The sequence below is a fragment of the Rhinoderma darwinii genome, chromosome 1, assembly GCF_050947455.1.
Source record: "Rhinoderma darwinii isolate aRhiDar2 chromosome 1, aRhiDar2.hap1, whole genome shotgun sequence".
NCBI lineage: Eukaryota > Metazoa > Chordata > Amphibia > Anura > Rhinodermatidae > Rhinoderma > Rhinoderma darwinii.
The window spans coordinates 518,950,052-518,963,107 of record NC_134687.1 but is presented as its reverse complement, the minus strand read 5'-3'; the positions used below and the strand labels follow the sequence as shown (position 1 = coordinate 518,963,107).

General features: G+C 43.9%; 1 protein-coding gene across 1 annotated transcript in view; it reads right to left on the bottom strand.

The window, feature by feature from the left end:
- The window catches only part of EPB41L4A (erythrocyte membrane protein band 4.1 like 4A), a 317,566-nt gene that overhangs the window by 213,927 nt on the left and 90,583 nt on the right, over window positions 1–13,056 (bottom strand). Inside the window, exon 2 of the mRNA XM_075836702.1 lies at window positions 4,674–4,778. Coding sequence (XP_075692817.1) covers window positions 4,674–4,778 — 105 coding nt within the window. The remainder of the gene's footprint in view (window positions 1–4,673; window positions 4,779–13,056) is intronic.

Genomic DNA, 13,056 nt, shown 5'->3' with positions numbered 1-13,056 from the left:
GGGCACTTATAATCTGGTGACAGAGCCTCTTTAAGGCCAATAGAGTGGAGCATGTTAAGTAGGAGTTGGTGGTCTACAGTGTCAAAGGCTGCAGAGAGATCGAGAAGAATCTTAAAGCGATCATAAAATGTAATATTTTAAAGGCAAGATAGCTGAAAAGGCCTTGTTTTTGCTCGACAAATAATTTATTTAGGCGCCATTTTGGAGTATATACACAGTCGAGTCACATTATTATGACCACCTCCTACTTTCAACATCGGCAGCGCGTAGCCCATGAAGGAAGTGATTCGTGGGCTGGCTTGGTTGGTATATAAGATGTGCGAGAGGTTGTCTGAACACATATCACTTGTTGTTGCCATGGGTAAAAAGGGCGATTTACCAGAGTTGCAAAAAGGGATGATTATTGGCTTTCAGGCCAGGGTGGCAGTATTTCTCAAACAGCGCAGTTTGTGAACTGTTCGTGTGCTGCTGTGGTGAAAGTGTATCGTGAGTGGACAAATGGCACCATTGGGAATAACAGATGAGGAAACTGCGGAGCACCACGTGCCATTGATGTGAGAGGTGAACGTCGGCTACGAAGGTGCGCAAGGGCCCAACGACACACTACAGTGGATAAGTTTACAGTGAAAATCAACCAGAAGGCTATCAGACGTGTGTCTAAAACAGTTAACCCTACTGCGAATGGGGCTCCAAAGCAGACGGATGGTCACTGCTCCTATGCTAACAAAGTTGCATCGAAAAAAAGGCTTGATGCCGTTTATGCTTCAGTTTATTGAGCCAAAGCCAGAAGTGGATCCAGGAGGAAGGATAGTTATAAAAAAAAAAAAGACTGATGCATCTCCTTTCTCTTGTGTTCACTCTTGTGTTTGGCTCAAAAAAACTGTGCATAAAACTGCACCAAAACTGAGCCTTATGGAAAAAATATATATATTTTTGTGTCACTGCATTCCAAGAGCCATAAGTTATATTTTTCTGTCGACGTAGCCGTATGTGGACTTGTTTTTTGTGGGATGATGAATCACTTTCATGACCGAATCCCCAATTCTTCTTCCTTAATACTGTAAAGCATGTTATATGGGTATCATTACATGTGAATTATATAAATTAACCTATAACTTATATAGAATTATAGCATATGTCAAAGCCATACAAATAAAGTATAATAATAATAATTGAATATGCGCGAGGAGGAGGAAGTGGGAACTGTAACGACTGATCCCTCCTTTCTCAGTGTCCTTCACATTGCCGCCATTAAAGAGACTCTGTCACCAGATTATAAATGCCCTATCTCCTACATAATCTGATCGGCGCTGGAATGTAGATAACAGCAGTGGTATTTTATTTTTCATTTTTTAGCAAGTTATGAGCAATTTTAGATTTCGTTTCTTAAAAGGGAAAAATTTTTTTTTTTTTAGTTAAACAATTAGTGTGTGGGTGATTAAACATTGCTCTAATTTTTTTTTTTTCACGAGTCAGGAAATATTATAAATTGGATTCAATTGGATTCTAATTTATAATATTTCCCATTGCTGGTCACTAGATGGAGCAATTCCCAAAATTGCAGCATTGCATGTGGTAAAGCAACCACATTGCTTTATGCTGCAAAATTGGGAAAAAATCCCTCGCTCTAGTGAGCTCTCAGAATCCACCCCTCCTTTATCCTGGCTAGTGCCGGGAGAAACGAGGGGATTGAACGGTCTAACCTCCTACACTGTGTGTCGCCATTTTTTGAGCTAACACACAGTGTAGTAGGTTAACATACACTAGTAAACACACAGTAAAACACGAACATACATAGAAATCACTTACCTGCTCCAGTCGCCGCCGCTCCCTCCGGACCGTCCGCTCAGTCTGCTGCCGCTGCTCCATGTGCACAGGTCCGGAAGCCGCGACCGGAAGTAGTAATCTTACTGTCCGGCCGCGACTTCCGGTCCACAGGAAAATGGCGCCTGGCGGACTGTGTGGGAGCGGCGCATGCGCCGTTCCCACACAGACGGCGTACACCATAGTGGATGGAACGGTCCCCGTTCGCAGTCCCTATGGGACTGGAGCTGCCGTATTCCATGTCTGTATGTGTCGTTAATCGACACATACAGAAATGGAAAAAAAAATGGCAGCCCCCATAGGGAAGAAAAAGTGTAAAAATAAAAAAAAGTAACACACAAATAAATACAAACGTTTTTAATAAAACACTAACATCTAACTGATATAAAAAAAAAATTTTTGGTGACACTGTTCCTTTAATGCCCAACTGGGCGTGTTTTTACTTTTGACCAAGTGGGTGTTGTAAAGAAGTGTATGAGGCTGACCAATCAGTGACCAATCAGTGTCCTGCACTTCTCATTGTTCCAGCCCAGCTTCTTTCACTGCACAATCTCACTGTGCTGTGGATCATGCTGGGCTGGAACAATGAGAAGTGTATAACGCTGATTGGTCACTGATTGGTCAGCCTCATACACTTCTTTACAACACCCACTTGGTCAAAAGTAAAAACACGCCCAGTTGGGCATTAAGAAACAAAATCTAAAATTGCTCATAACTTGCTCAAAAATGATCGTTTTTCAAAATAAAAACCACTGTTATCTAAATTCTAGCGCCGATCAGATTATGTAGGAGATAGGGCACTTATAATCTGGTGACAGAGCCTCTTTAAGGGTAGGGCAGTTCTTGCTGGGACACGTAAAGAAGTTGATGTGTGCAATTTGAACTGACCACATTCTTGGTGATTCGTTTTAATTTCTGTGTATTTGTATTTCTATGTGGGAGGGGCAAAGTGGTGGCACTAAAACCCTGTACTAATGGCCTTGAGCGGCCATATCTCCTTACCTATAGCTCAAAAGGAGTTATTTACAAAGTAATCTCATGACACTTCAAAAAGAATATACCCAAAAAATAGTTGCAGGCGTGAAAATCAAGAAAACATTAGATGAAGGCAGCAAATTTAATTGCCAATTTAAGATTTCTAGGCTAATTATATTAAATTACCATTACATAACAACAGTAATAGAAGAGTAGTTTAACAAATTCGAGTACATATTCAGTGCTTTGATAAATGGTCTATTTAACAAAATATGTACAAATTTTTTTTACACTACAAAACGACAAATTTTGACATTTTCCATCATGCTAAAATTATAAACCTCAGGATCTTCACATTTGGATTAAGACACCGCTAAATAATTTTCCAGAAAAAGAATTACATGTGAAGTGATACCATGCAGGTGTTAATCTATCTGCGTGCTGGAGAATAGGAAGTGCAATAAACTGCATAGCGTATTACCCTGCAGGGTCATCTCTTGGACAATGAACAAATATGTGTGGAACTAGGAACTCATCAGATGTCAGCCAATGCCCCGGAGGATTGAATGCTGGACATATGGTGGAAGTGGGAGAGCTTTAGGTTTCTGAGCTGTCATTTCTACAACGCGCTGACCTCACAAATACGAACACACTGGATGACTGCACCTGCCATGTTAACCCCATGTCCAATTGTAAATGTCCCTCTGATTCTTTGACATTTTAGTAGTCCTCAATTGTTCCCACTATATTAACTAGGGAATCTGTAAAACATTCTAATCTGGACATGGATTGGATCTGACTACAGCTTCACAATTCAGGTGAATGAACACGAATACCCTGCTGTACTGCAGGTGACTTCCCTCTATGAATTTATACAAGATTCTTCAAAGTTGAGGCACCGGCTCTAGACACTTATGCCAGGAACACACACTGGGAAAGATGAATGAATACTGTAGTAAAGTTAGACAGGATAAAACAAGACAGGTGGAAACAGCGGCAAATTGATCAGAAAGGCACATGCAGAAGGACACACTTTGGCGCAACTTGCAGAACATGTTATGACTGGCATACTTTATTGAATATTTTAAATTAATGGCATGCATCATTTTTTTTTAGTAAATATTAAAAAAAATGTTATGACTCCTCTTAGTTAAGACACTTTTCAAAACGGTCAGGGAAGATGTAAAAAGTGTCTAAGACACATATTAAATTTGCCGCATACCATGTAGGCCACTTTTTTGGTTTTGTTTTTTTAAACTATTCGACCCCCCCGTCCCCCGCTTGGTGTTTTTCCTGTTTTGTTGCATTACAACCTGGAATCAAAGTGGATTTTAAATTAGATTTTTATGTAATGGACCTGAAAAAATAGTCCATATTGTTACAGTGGAATAAAAAATAAAAAAAATTAAAAAAAATTAAAAAAAAGTTGTAAGCGAATCTGTATTAACCGCTTTGCTCTGAAACCCCTCAATAATATATTTCATAGAGCATTGCCCCCTGTTAGACAATGTCATCTATTACTAGGAGACCAAGAATCTCAGTAATGGCTAAATGAAATGTAAGAAGACAAAAAAAAGGGATGCATCCTATTCTGTATTACTTCTCAATACTTCAAGTCACATCTTGATGAGATGAATGAATTCTCCATTCAGCTTATTTTTCATCTGGCTACTATTGTAAGCCTCCAAATTCACAAAATGTCCAATGCATCGAAAGTGATAAAACATGTATTTAGCGATGAGTATATTGCCAGTTACTTCCATCTTGTGAATGCATCTATAGCTTCCTTCACCCTTCGGGGAGCTGCATCAATATAAAGGTCATAGACAGATGCTACGGTTGGACAAACAGAACGTGCACTGTCTCTTACTCACCGTCTGATGGTTTCTGTCACAGTAACGTAGCCCAAAGTAATCTATCTCCACAAGGTTTAGGTGACGGAATACGTAGTCCAGGACAACAGAGCCTTTAGTTGACTTCTGTGGGAAAGAATGTACAGAATCTATTCAGGAAAATATTCCGGGTTGTCAATGTCATTCATGCATTCACTATGGTTTTGTGTAAGAAGAGGGGTTGGCATTATTGACGAGAAGCTACGTTTGGCCTCCTCACAGCAAGAGACTCTTAAGGCCTTTGTCGTTTTACTCCTAAGGTTTATTCACTTCACAAAATGCATGAAATCCAGGCGAAGGTGCTGATTTTGTGTTCCTCTGTACTGAGCTTGACAAGTGACTGCTCTTTGTTCAGGAGTGTTTCCTTATCATTTCTATAATCTCACATGTAAAGACACAAACACCTGCTGCTGTCCCAATGCTACATAATGTGCGTCTATGACGAATGACCGAAAGCATGAGAAAATTATACTGTACACCGGTACGAGATAGCAGTGTACCTCACTTTTCAGAATAACCTATCATATGTGTGTACATGAGGAATAACACTATTTCTGGCCATTATAGGACTGGTATTCTGCATTATTTAGCAGTTTTCCCTTCTGCAGGTTTCCCAGAGCTAGTGGATGGAGCCTAGATAGAGAAAAGAACATCCTGTTGACCTATCTCTATCGATCACACAAGGACAAAAACGCACAATGTGAACCCAGCCTTAGGCCTCATGCACACGACCGTAATAACACCCGTTATTACGGGTCGTAATTACGACCCGTAATAACGGGCCCATAGACTTCTGTTGGCCACGGGTACCTTCCCGTTTTCTCACGGGAAGGTGCCCGTGCCGTTGAAAAAGATAGAACATGTTCTATTTTTTTCTTTCACGGGCCGTGCTACTATACTTTATAATGGGAGCACGGCTTGGAATAACGGCCGGCCGTGCCCGGCCATGCTCGTAATTACGAGCACGGTCGTGTGCATGGGGCCTTAGACTACGGAGAAGCACTTCCTGCTTATAAAAAGTGTAAGATCTGGGGAAATGTGATATCAGCATCAGAGCTCATGCGCACAACTGTATGGAAATGCAGTATGAATACAGCATTCTATGCGCGAAATGCAACAAAATACACCACAATGGCTTGCTGTATTGGTACCATATGGCCATGGTTTTGTAATGGGTTCCTTACATATGCCTTCTGTCAGAGTTTTTCTAAGGATGTTGCAGTACATGAACGCTCAATAGAAAAAAATGCCATTAACATGAAAACTGTATGAATTTTTTAATTGAATGTAGTCGACTACGCTATTGAGTCTGTCAAAACGACGGAACCCTCGCACAACTGAGACAAATGGACACCATTGGCACGGGATCCGTCACCATTGAAATGGTGATGGAAAAGGAAAGCTTTGGTTTCCATTTGTGTCAGTCAGGGTCCCGTTCCGACGGAAAGCTCAGATGGAACGGGACCCTAGCGTAGATGTGAACGAAGCTTTATACAGTCTGCTCAACTGGGTTCCCCTTTTTGGTCAAAGCAAACTTGTGAAAAAACACTAGTCTGTAAAAGACTTTATAAAAAGTAACATGGAAGGCAAGATGAGCTCATAAGTAAAAAAAAAAATGCATGTATTATCAAAAGATCAATCACCTTGCCATCCTGTGAATGTTCACTTTTAAACACCATACAGTTTTTAGGTCCAAAATGTTGTCCTGATTAACTCCTTAATATATCTTCATAACATTTGGTGCTCCAAATCCCCTGCATAGACATAGATTTAGACATAACTTGATGGCTGCCTGCAGCCACCACTAGAGGGAGATTAGGAGTCGACGGCATACTGCTTTACTGTTGAATTCAATGTATAACAGTATGCAGATAGCTCCTAAGCTCCCTCTAGTGGTGCTGCAAGCAGCCAGCATGTTAGGTTTTAAACCTATGTGGGGTTTGAATCTCCAACTACTCTAAAATTATATATATGTAAAAAAAAAAAAAAATCAGCACAGAATTATGATCCAACATAAAAAAAAACCTTAATTGTGGAATTTATTTTTAATAGTGCTTGTACACATTAGATGGAAATTGTCCAAAGTAGCCAATTGCGGCAAGCTTTGCTGATGTGAGATCTGGCACCCAACAGATAACTGCTGAAAAGGTGGTCAGTCATTTGTCTTTGGTCATTGTTTGTTGTCTGCAGTGGTATATGAATGGAAAATTGAGCACGTACAGAATTTTTTTTTTTATCGTCTATTTAAATGTCTGAAAAAGGTAGTGTAGTTAAATGGTTAATGCCGTCTGACATGTTTTTAGTGGGACCATTCATATGAACAATGCAATGTGAGACTGAACAATTACATGCCAGATGAGTTTTACCTACTACGTATAGCTAGTTTAAGGCTCAGACTTCTGGTCTTGTGGGTAGGAGCAGTAACCCTTCTCTTCCTGGAAACTATATGAGTCTATGGGACTCTCAGTCCCTGTAGCCTCATTCATTGCTGCTTCTACTGTATACAAACAATACTAAATGTAAGAAAGTACAGATTCAATGGCTGTCAGCTGAATATTCATTTGGCATACAACTATCTCTTCCGACTCCCCCATGAACAGAATGTATATTTCAATAAGGAGAGGGGATAAGCGGATGACAGACACCACTGGCAGTGCTTACCTCCTAGTGGAATAAAAGATTGCACATGTTAAAATATAACATGCCAGACTTTTCTTCTTACCCCAACAGCAGACATCGGGCCAATGATCAGGCAAACGAGCATTCACTTAAACGCTCATTCCCAATCATTGCCCTGTGTAATCAGGGTAACGATCAGCCGATGAACGAGCAAACGCTCAATCATCGGCTGATCTGCTCATTTATGCGACCAATAAAATAGTCGCTAGTCGGCAAAAGGACCCTTAAAATTTAATTATATTCATGATCGATTCCCATTAACATTCAGATATTGTAAAAAATAGATTAGATTTTTTAAAATTAGAAACAATATATTCCATAGAACATTATCTTTTATTAATATACTTAGAGTTTCTTTGGTGTAAACACAATGGCAGAATAATTTGCTTCATTAGACAAGTCTCCCTTATTCTTAGGTGACAGATTTGCTCTAATCCATACATTCTCAATGCCCAACTTCATGATTAATGTGTCTACTGCTAATGAAGTGTAGATCAATGATGTTCTGCTGTAAAATAACTGTTTCACAACCCATTAATGCTTTTCTTTACCAAACAAGGTCTCACCCGAGACAAATATTCCTATTCCATTAGTCTTCACTGTAATTCTCTTTACATTGTTCGGCTAGGACTTTTGGTCTTTAAGAGGTTGTCTGCTTCTGACACTCCCTCTTTGTCGGAAAAAGCGGATTGTTTTTGGGTCCCCAAATGATCACCTTTAAAATCGGTGTGGAACCAGGCAGCAGACGTTCCATTCCCCTGCAGCGCCAACTCAGGAGAAATGAAAGCACTACATGGTGACCATTGAAATCAATTGGCCTGTCAGTGAAATTCGATGGGTCCTCCAGGGAGAGAGCGAGAGAGAGCGAGAGCGAGCGAGAGAGAGAGAGAAAGATGCATTTTGCAGTCACATCACTAAATTTACACTGTGACAATAACTACTACGTTAATGTTAAGAAATGATAACATCTTAGCTATTAAAATTGGCACATCTGTAAAGGATCTGCCAGGCACAGCTTCGGGGTTAACTCCCTTAATTAATCAGTCAGCACCTGAATCTACATCCCTGAGACTGACTCCAGCTTCCACCACTCAGGCTGGCAGGCTTAGGAGTGGGAGAGCCTATCGCAGCCTGGCCAGACTCAGCTAGCTCCCGCCCTCTGTCTATTTATACCTGCATTTCCTGTTCCTCCTTGCTTGTTATTCTTTTTCGTGTGGTTTCCTGGCCCAGCTACAGCTCCTTCTATTTTGTTCCTGCTCCATACTGACCCTGGCTTACTGACTACTCTTCTGCTCTTCGTTTGGTACCTCGCACACTCCTGGCTTGACTCGGCTCGTTCACCACTCTGGTTGCTCACGGTGTTGCCGTGGGCAACTGCCCCTTTCCCTTGCTTGTATTCCCTTGTATGTTTGTCGTGTTTGTCGTGCACTTACTGAGTGCAGGGACTGCCGCCCAGTTGTACCCCGTCGCCTAGGGCGGGTCGTTGCAAGTAGGCAGGGACAGAGTGGCGGGTAGATTAGGGCTCACTTGTCCGTTTCCCTACCCCCCGGTCATTACATAATAACAAGCCCATACCTAGTCTACCCTGGTCCCTGACACCACTATGGACCCCCGTGAGACCCTGGCTCAGCAAATGCAGGGTCTCTCCCTACAGGTCCAGGCCCTGGCTCAGAGGGTCAACCAGCCTGATGCTACCTTGGTAGTTCCCCTCACCGCACCTCTTGAACCCCACCTCAAGTTGCCCGACCGGTTCTCAGGGGACCGGAGGGCTTTTCTCTCCTTTCGGGAGAGTTGTAGGCTTTACTTTCGTTTAAAGCCTCATTCCTCAGGTTCTGAGAGCCAGCGGGTGGGTATAATTATGTCCCGGCTCCAGGAAGGGCCCCAAGAGTGGGCCTTCTCCTTGGCTCCTGACGCCCCTGAACTTTCCTCCGTTGATTGTTTCTTTTCTGCTCTCGGACTTATTTATGACGAGACTGACAGGACTGCCTTTGCCGAGAGTCAGCTGGTGACCTTACGTCAGGGTAAGAGACCTGTTGAGGAGTATTGCTCTGACTTTAGGAAGTGGTGCGTAGCTTCTCGGTGGAATGACCCTGCCTTAAGGTGCCAGTTTAGGTTGGGTCTGTCGAATGCCCTGAAAGACCTGCTAGTTAGCTATCCCTCTTCTGACTCCCTAGACCAGGCTATGGCTTTAGCGGTACGACTTGACCGACGTCTCAGGGAACGACAACATGAACGTTTATGTGTTTTCTCCTCCGACTCCCCCATGATGCCTCCCGAAGTTCCGTTGCTTCGTTCCTCCCCGAAAGACTCAGAGATACCTATGCAACTCGGGGCCTCCGTGTCCCCCCAACAACGTAGAGAATTCCGCAGGAAGAATGGTCTCTGCTTCTACTGTGGGGATGACAAGCATCAAGTGAACAACTGTCCTAAGCGTAAGAATGCAGCCAGAGAACTTCCGCGCCTAAGTGATCATCGGGGAGGTCACTTGGGCGCACAGGTATTTCCAGTAAATAGGAAACATACTAAGATCTTGCTTCCCTTTCAGGTCTCTTTTGGTGGTAGGTCTGCTACAGGCAGTGCCTTCGTGGATTCAGGGTCCTCTACTAATATTATGTCTGTGGAATTTGCTATGTCTCTTGCTATGCCTCTGATTGATTTGCCTAAACTTGTCCCGGTAGTGGGTATCGACTCCACTCCTCTTGCTAATGGTTATTTAACACAGCATAGCCCTGTTTTTGAACTCCTTGTTGGCTCCATGCATTTGGAGCAATGCTCTGTACTGTTGATGCAGGGATTATCGTACGATTTGGTTCTAGGCCTTCCCTGGTTGCAGTTGCATAATCCCACGTTTGACTGGAATACTGGGGAGCTAACCAAATGGGGTAATGAATGTTGTACGTCATGTTTTTCTGTTAATTCTATTTCTCCCCCTGAGGAGGCGAATACGCTACCCGAGTTTGTTCAGGACTTCGCTGATGTTTTCTCTAGGGAGGCCTCCGAAGTGTTACCTCCTCATAGAGAATATGATTGCGCTATCGAATTGGTACCAGGAGCTAAGCTCCCTAAGGGTAGGATATTTAATCTTTCTTGTCCCGAACGTGAAGCCATGAGAGAGTATATCCAGGAATCCCTGGCCAAGGGTTACATTCGTCCCTCTTCTTCTCCGGTAGGTGCTGGCTTCTTCTTCATGGGGAAGAAGGATGGTGGTCTTAGGCCATGCATTGACTACCGTAGCCTGAATAAGGTCACGGTAAGGAACCAGTATCCCCTTCCTTTGATTCCTGATCTCTTTAATCAGGTTCAGGGGGCCCAATGGTTCTCTAAATTGGATCTACGGGGGGCGTATAACCTTATTCGCATCAAAGAGGGGGATGAGTGGAAGACTGCGTTTAACATGCCCGAAGGCCATTTCGAATACCTCGTCATGCCCTTTGGGTTGTGTAATGCCCCTGCGGTCTTCCAGAATTTCATAAATGAGATTTTGAGAAATTACCTGGGGATATTTCTTGTAGTGTACCTTGATGACATACTGGTGTTTTCCAAGGACTGGTCCTCCCACATTGAGCATGTCAGGAAGGTGCTCCAGGTCCTTCGGGAAAACAAACTGTTTGCCAAAACCGAAAAATGTGTGTTTGGGGTACAGGAGATACCATTTTTGGGTCAAATCCTCACTCCTCATGAATTCCACATGGACCCCGCCAAGGTTCAGGCAGTGGCGGAATGGGTCCAACCTGCCTCCCTGAAGGCGTTACAGTGTTTTTTGGGGTTCGCTAATTATTACAGGAGATTTATTGCTAACTTCTCGGTCATCGCTAAGCCTCTTACGGACCTCACTCGCAAAGGTGTTGATCTCCTCCACTGGCCTCCTGAGGCTGTCCAGGCTTTTGAGGTCCTTAAGAAGTGCTTTATCTCGGCCCCGGTGCTGGTTCAGCCCAACCAAATGGAGCCATTTATCGTGGAAGTTGACGCATCTGAGGTGGGACTGGGGGCTGTCTTGTCCCAGGGTACCAGGTCCCTCACCCATCTCCGCCCCTGTGCCTACTTCTCCAGGAAGTTTTCGCCAACTGAGAGTAACTATGATATTGGCAACCGCGAACTCTTAGCCATTAAATGGGCATTTGAAGAGTGGCGCCACTTCCTGGAGGGGGCTAGACACCAGGTAACGGTCCTTACCGACCACAAGAATCTGGTTTTCCTAGAATCTGCCCGGAGGCTAAACCCGAGACAAGCTCGATGGGCGTTATTTTTTACCAGATTCAATTTTTTGGTTACCTATAGGGCTGGGTCTAAAAATATTAAGGCTGATTCACTGTCGCGTAGCTTCATGGCCAGCCCTCCTTCGGAGGAAGATCCTGCTTGTATTTTGCCTCCAGGTATAATCATTTCCTCGATCGATTCTGATTTAGTCTCTGAAATTGCTGCTGATCAAGGTTCAGCTCCCGGGAACCTTCCTGAGAACAAGCTGTTTGTTCCCCTGCAATTCCGGCTAAGGGTACTTAGGGAAAATCATGACTCCACACTATCTGGTCATCCAGGCATCCTGGGTACCAAACACCTCATTACCAGAAATTATTGGTGGCCTGGGTTGCCTAAAGACGTTAAGGCCTACGTCGCCGCTTGTGAGGTTTGTGCTAGGTCCAAGATTCCCAGGTCCCGACCAGCGGGCTTACTGCGTTCGTTACCCATTCCCCAGAGACCTTAGACACATATCTCCATTGATTTTATCACCGATTTGCCTCCATCCCAAGGCAAGTCGGTGGTGTGGGTGGTGGTAGACCGCTTCAGTAAGATGTGCCACTTTGTGCCCCTCAAGAAACTACCCAACGCCAAGACGTTGGCTACCTTGTTTGTCAAACACATCCTGCGTCTCCATGGGGTCCCTGTCAATATTGTTTCGGACAGGGGGGTACAATTTGTTTCATTGTTTTGGAGAGCCTTCTGTATGAAGTTGGGGATTGATCTGTCCTTCTCCTCTGCCTTCCATCCTGAAACCAATGGTCAAACGGAGAGGACTAATCAATCTCTAGAACAATACTTAAGGTGTTTTGTCTCTGACTGTCAATATGATTGGGTCTCATTCATTCCCCTTGCCGAATTTTCCCTTAATAACCGGGTCAGTAACTCGTCAGGGGTCTCTCCCTTTTTCTGTAATTTTGGGTTTAATCCACGGTTCTCCTCCGTTTCACCTGGTAGTTCCAACAATCCCGAGGTAGAGGTCGTTCATCGGGAACTGTGCACAGTCTGGGCCCAGGTTCAGAAGAACCTAGAGGCGTCCCTGAGCGTACAAAAAACTCAGGCTGATAGAAAACGTTCTGCTAACCCCCTGTTTATGGTCGGGGATCTGGTGTGGTTGTCGTCTAGGAACTTGCGTCTCAAGGTTCCGTCCAAGAAGTTTGCTCCCCGGTTTATTGGGCCGTATAAGGTCATTGAGGTCCTCAATCCTGTCTCCTTCCGGCTGGAGTTACCCCCGTCTTTTTGTATACACGACGTGTTTCATGCCTCCCTCCTTAAACGCTGCTCCCCGTCCTTGGCTCCCTCGAGGAGACCTCCTGTTCCCGTCCTCACCCCTGAGGGGGTGGAATTCGAGGTGGCCAGGATTGTGGACAGCAAGATGGTCCAAGGCTCCCTCCAGTACCTGGTCCATTGGAGAGGTTACGGGCCCGAGGAGAGGACTTGGGTACCCGCC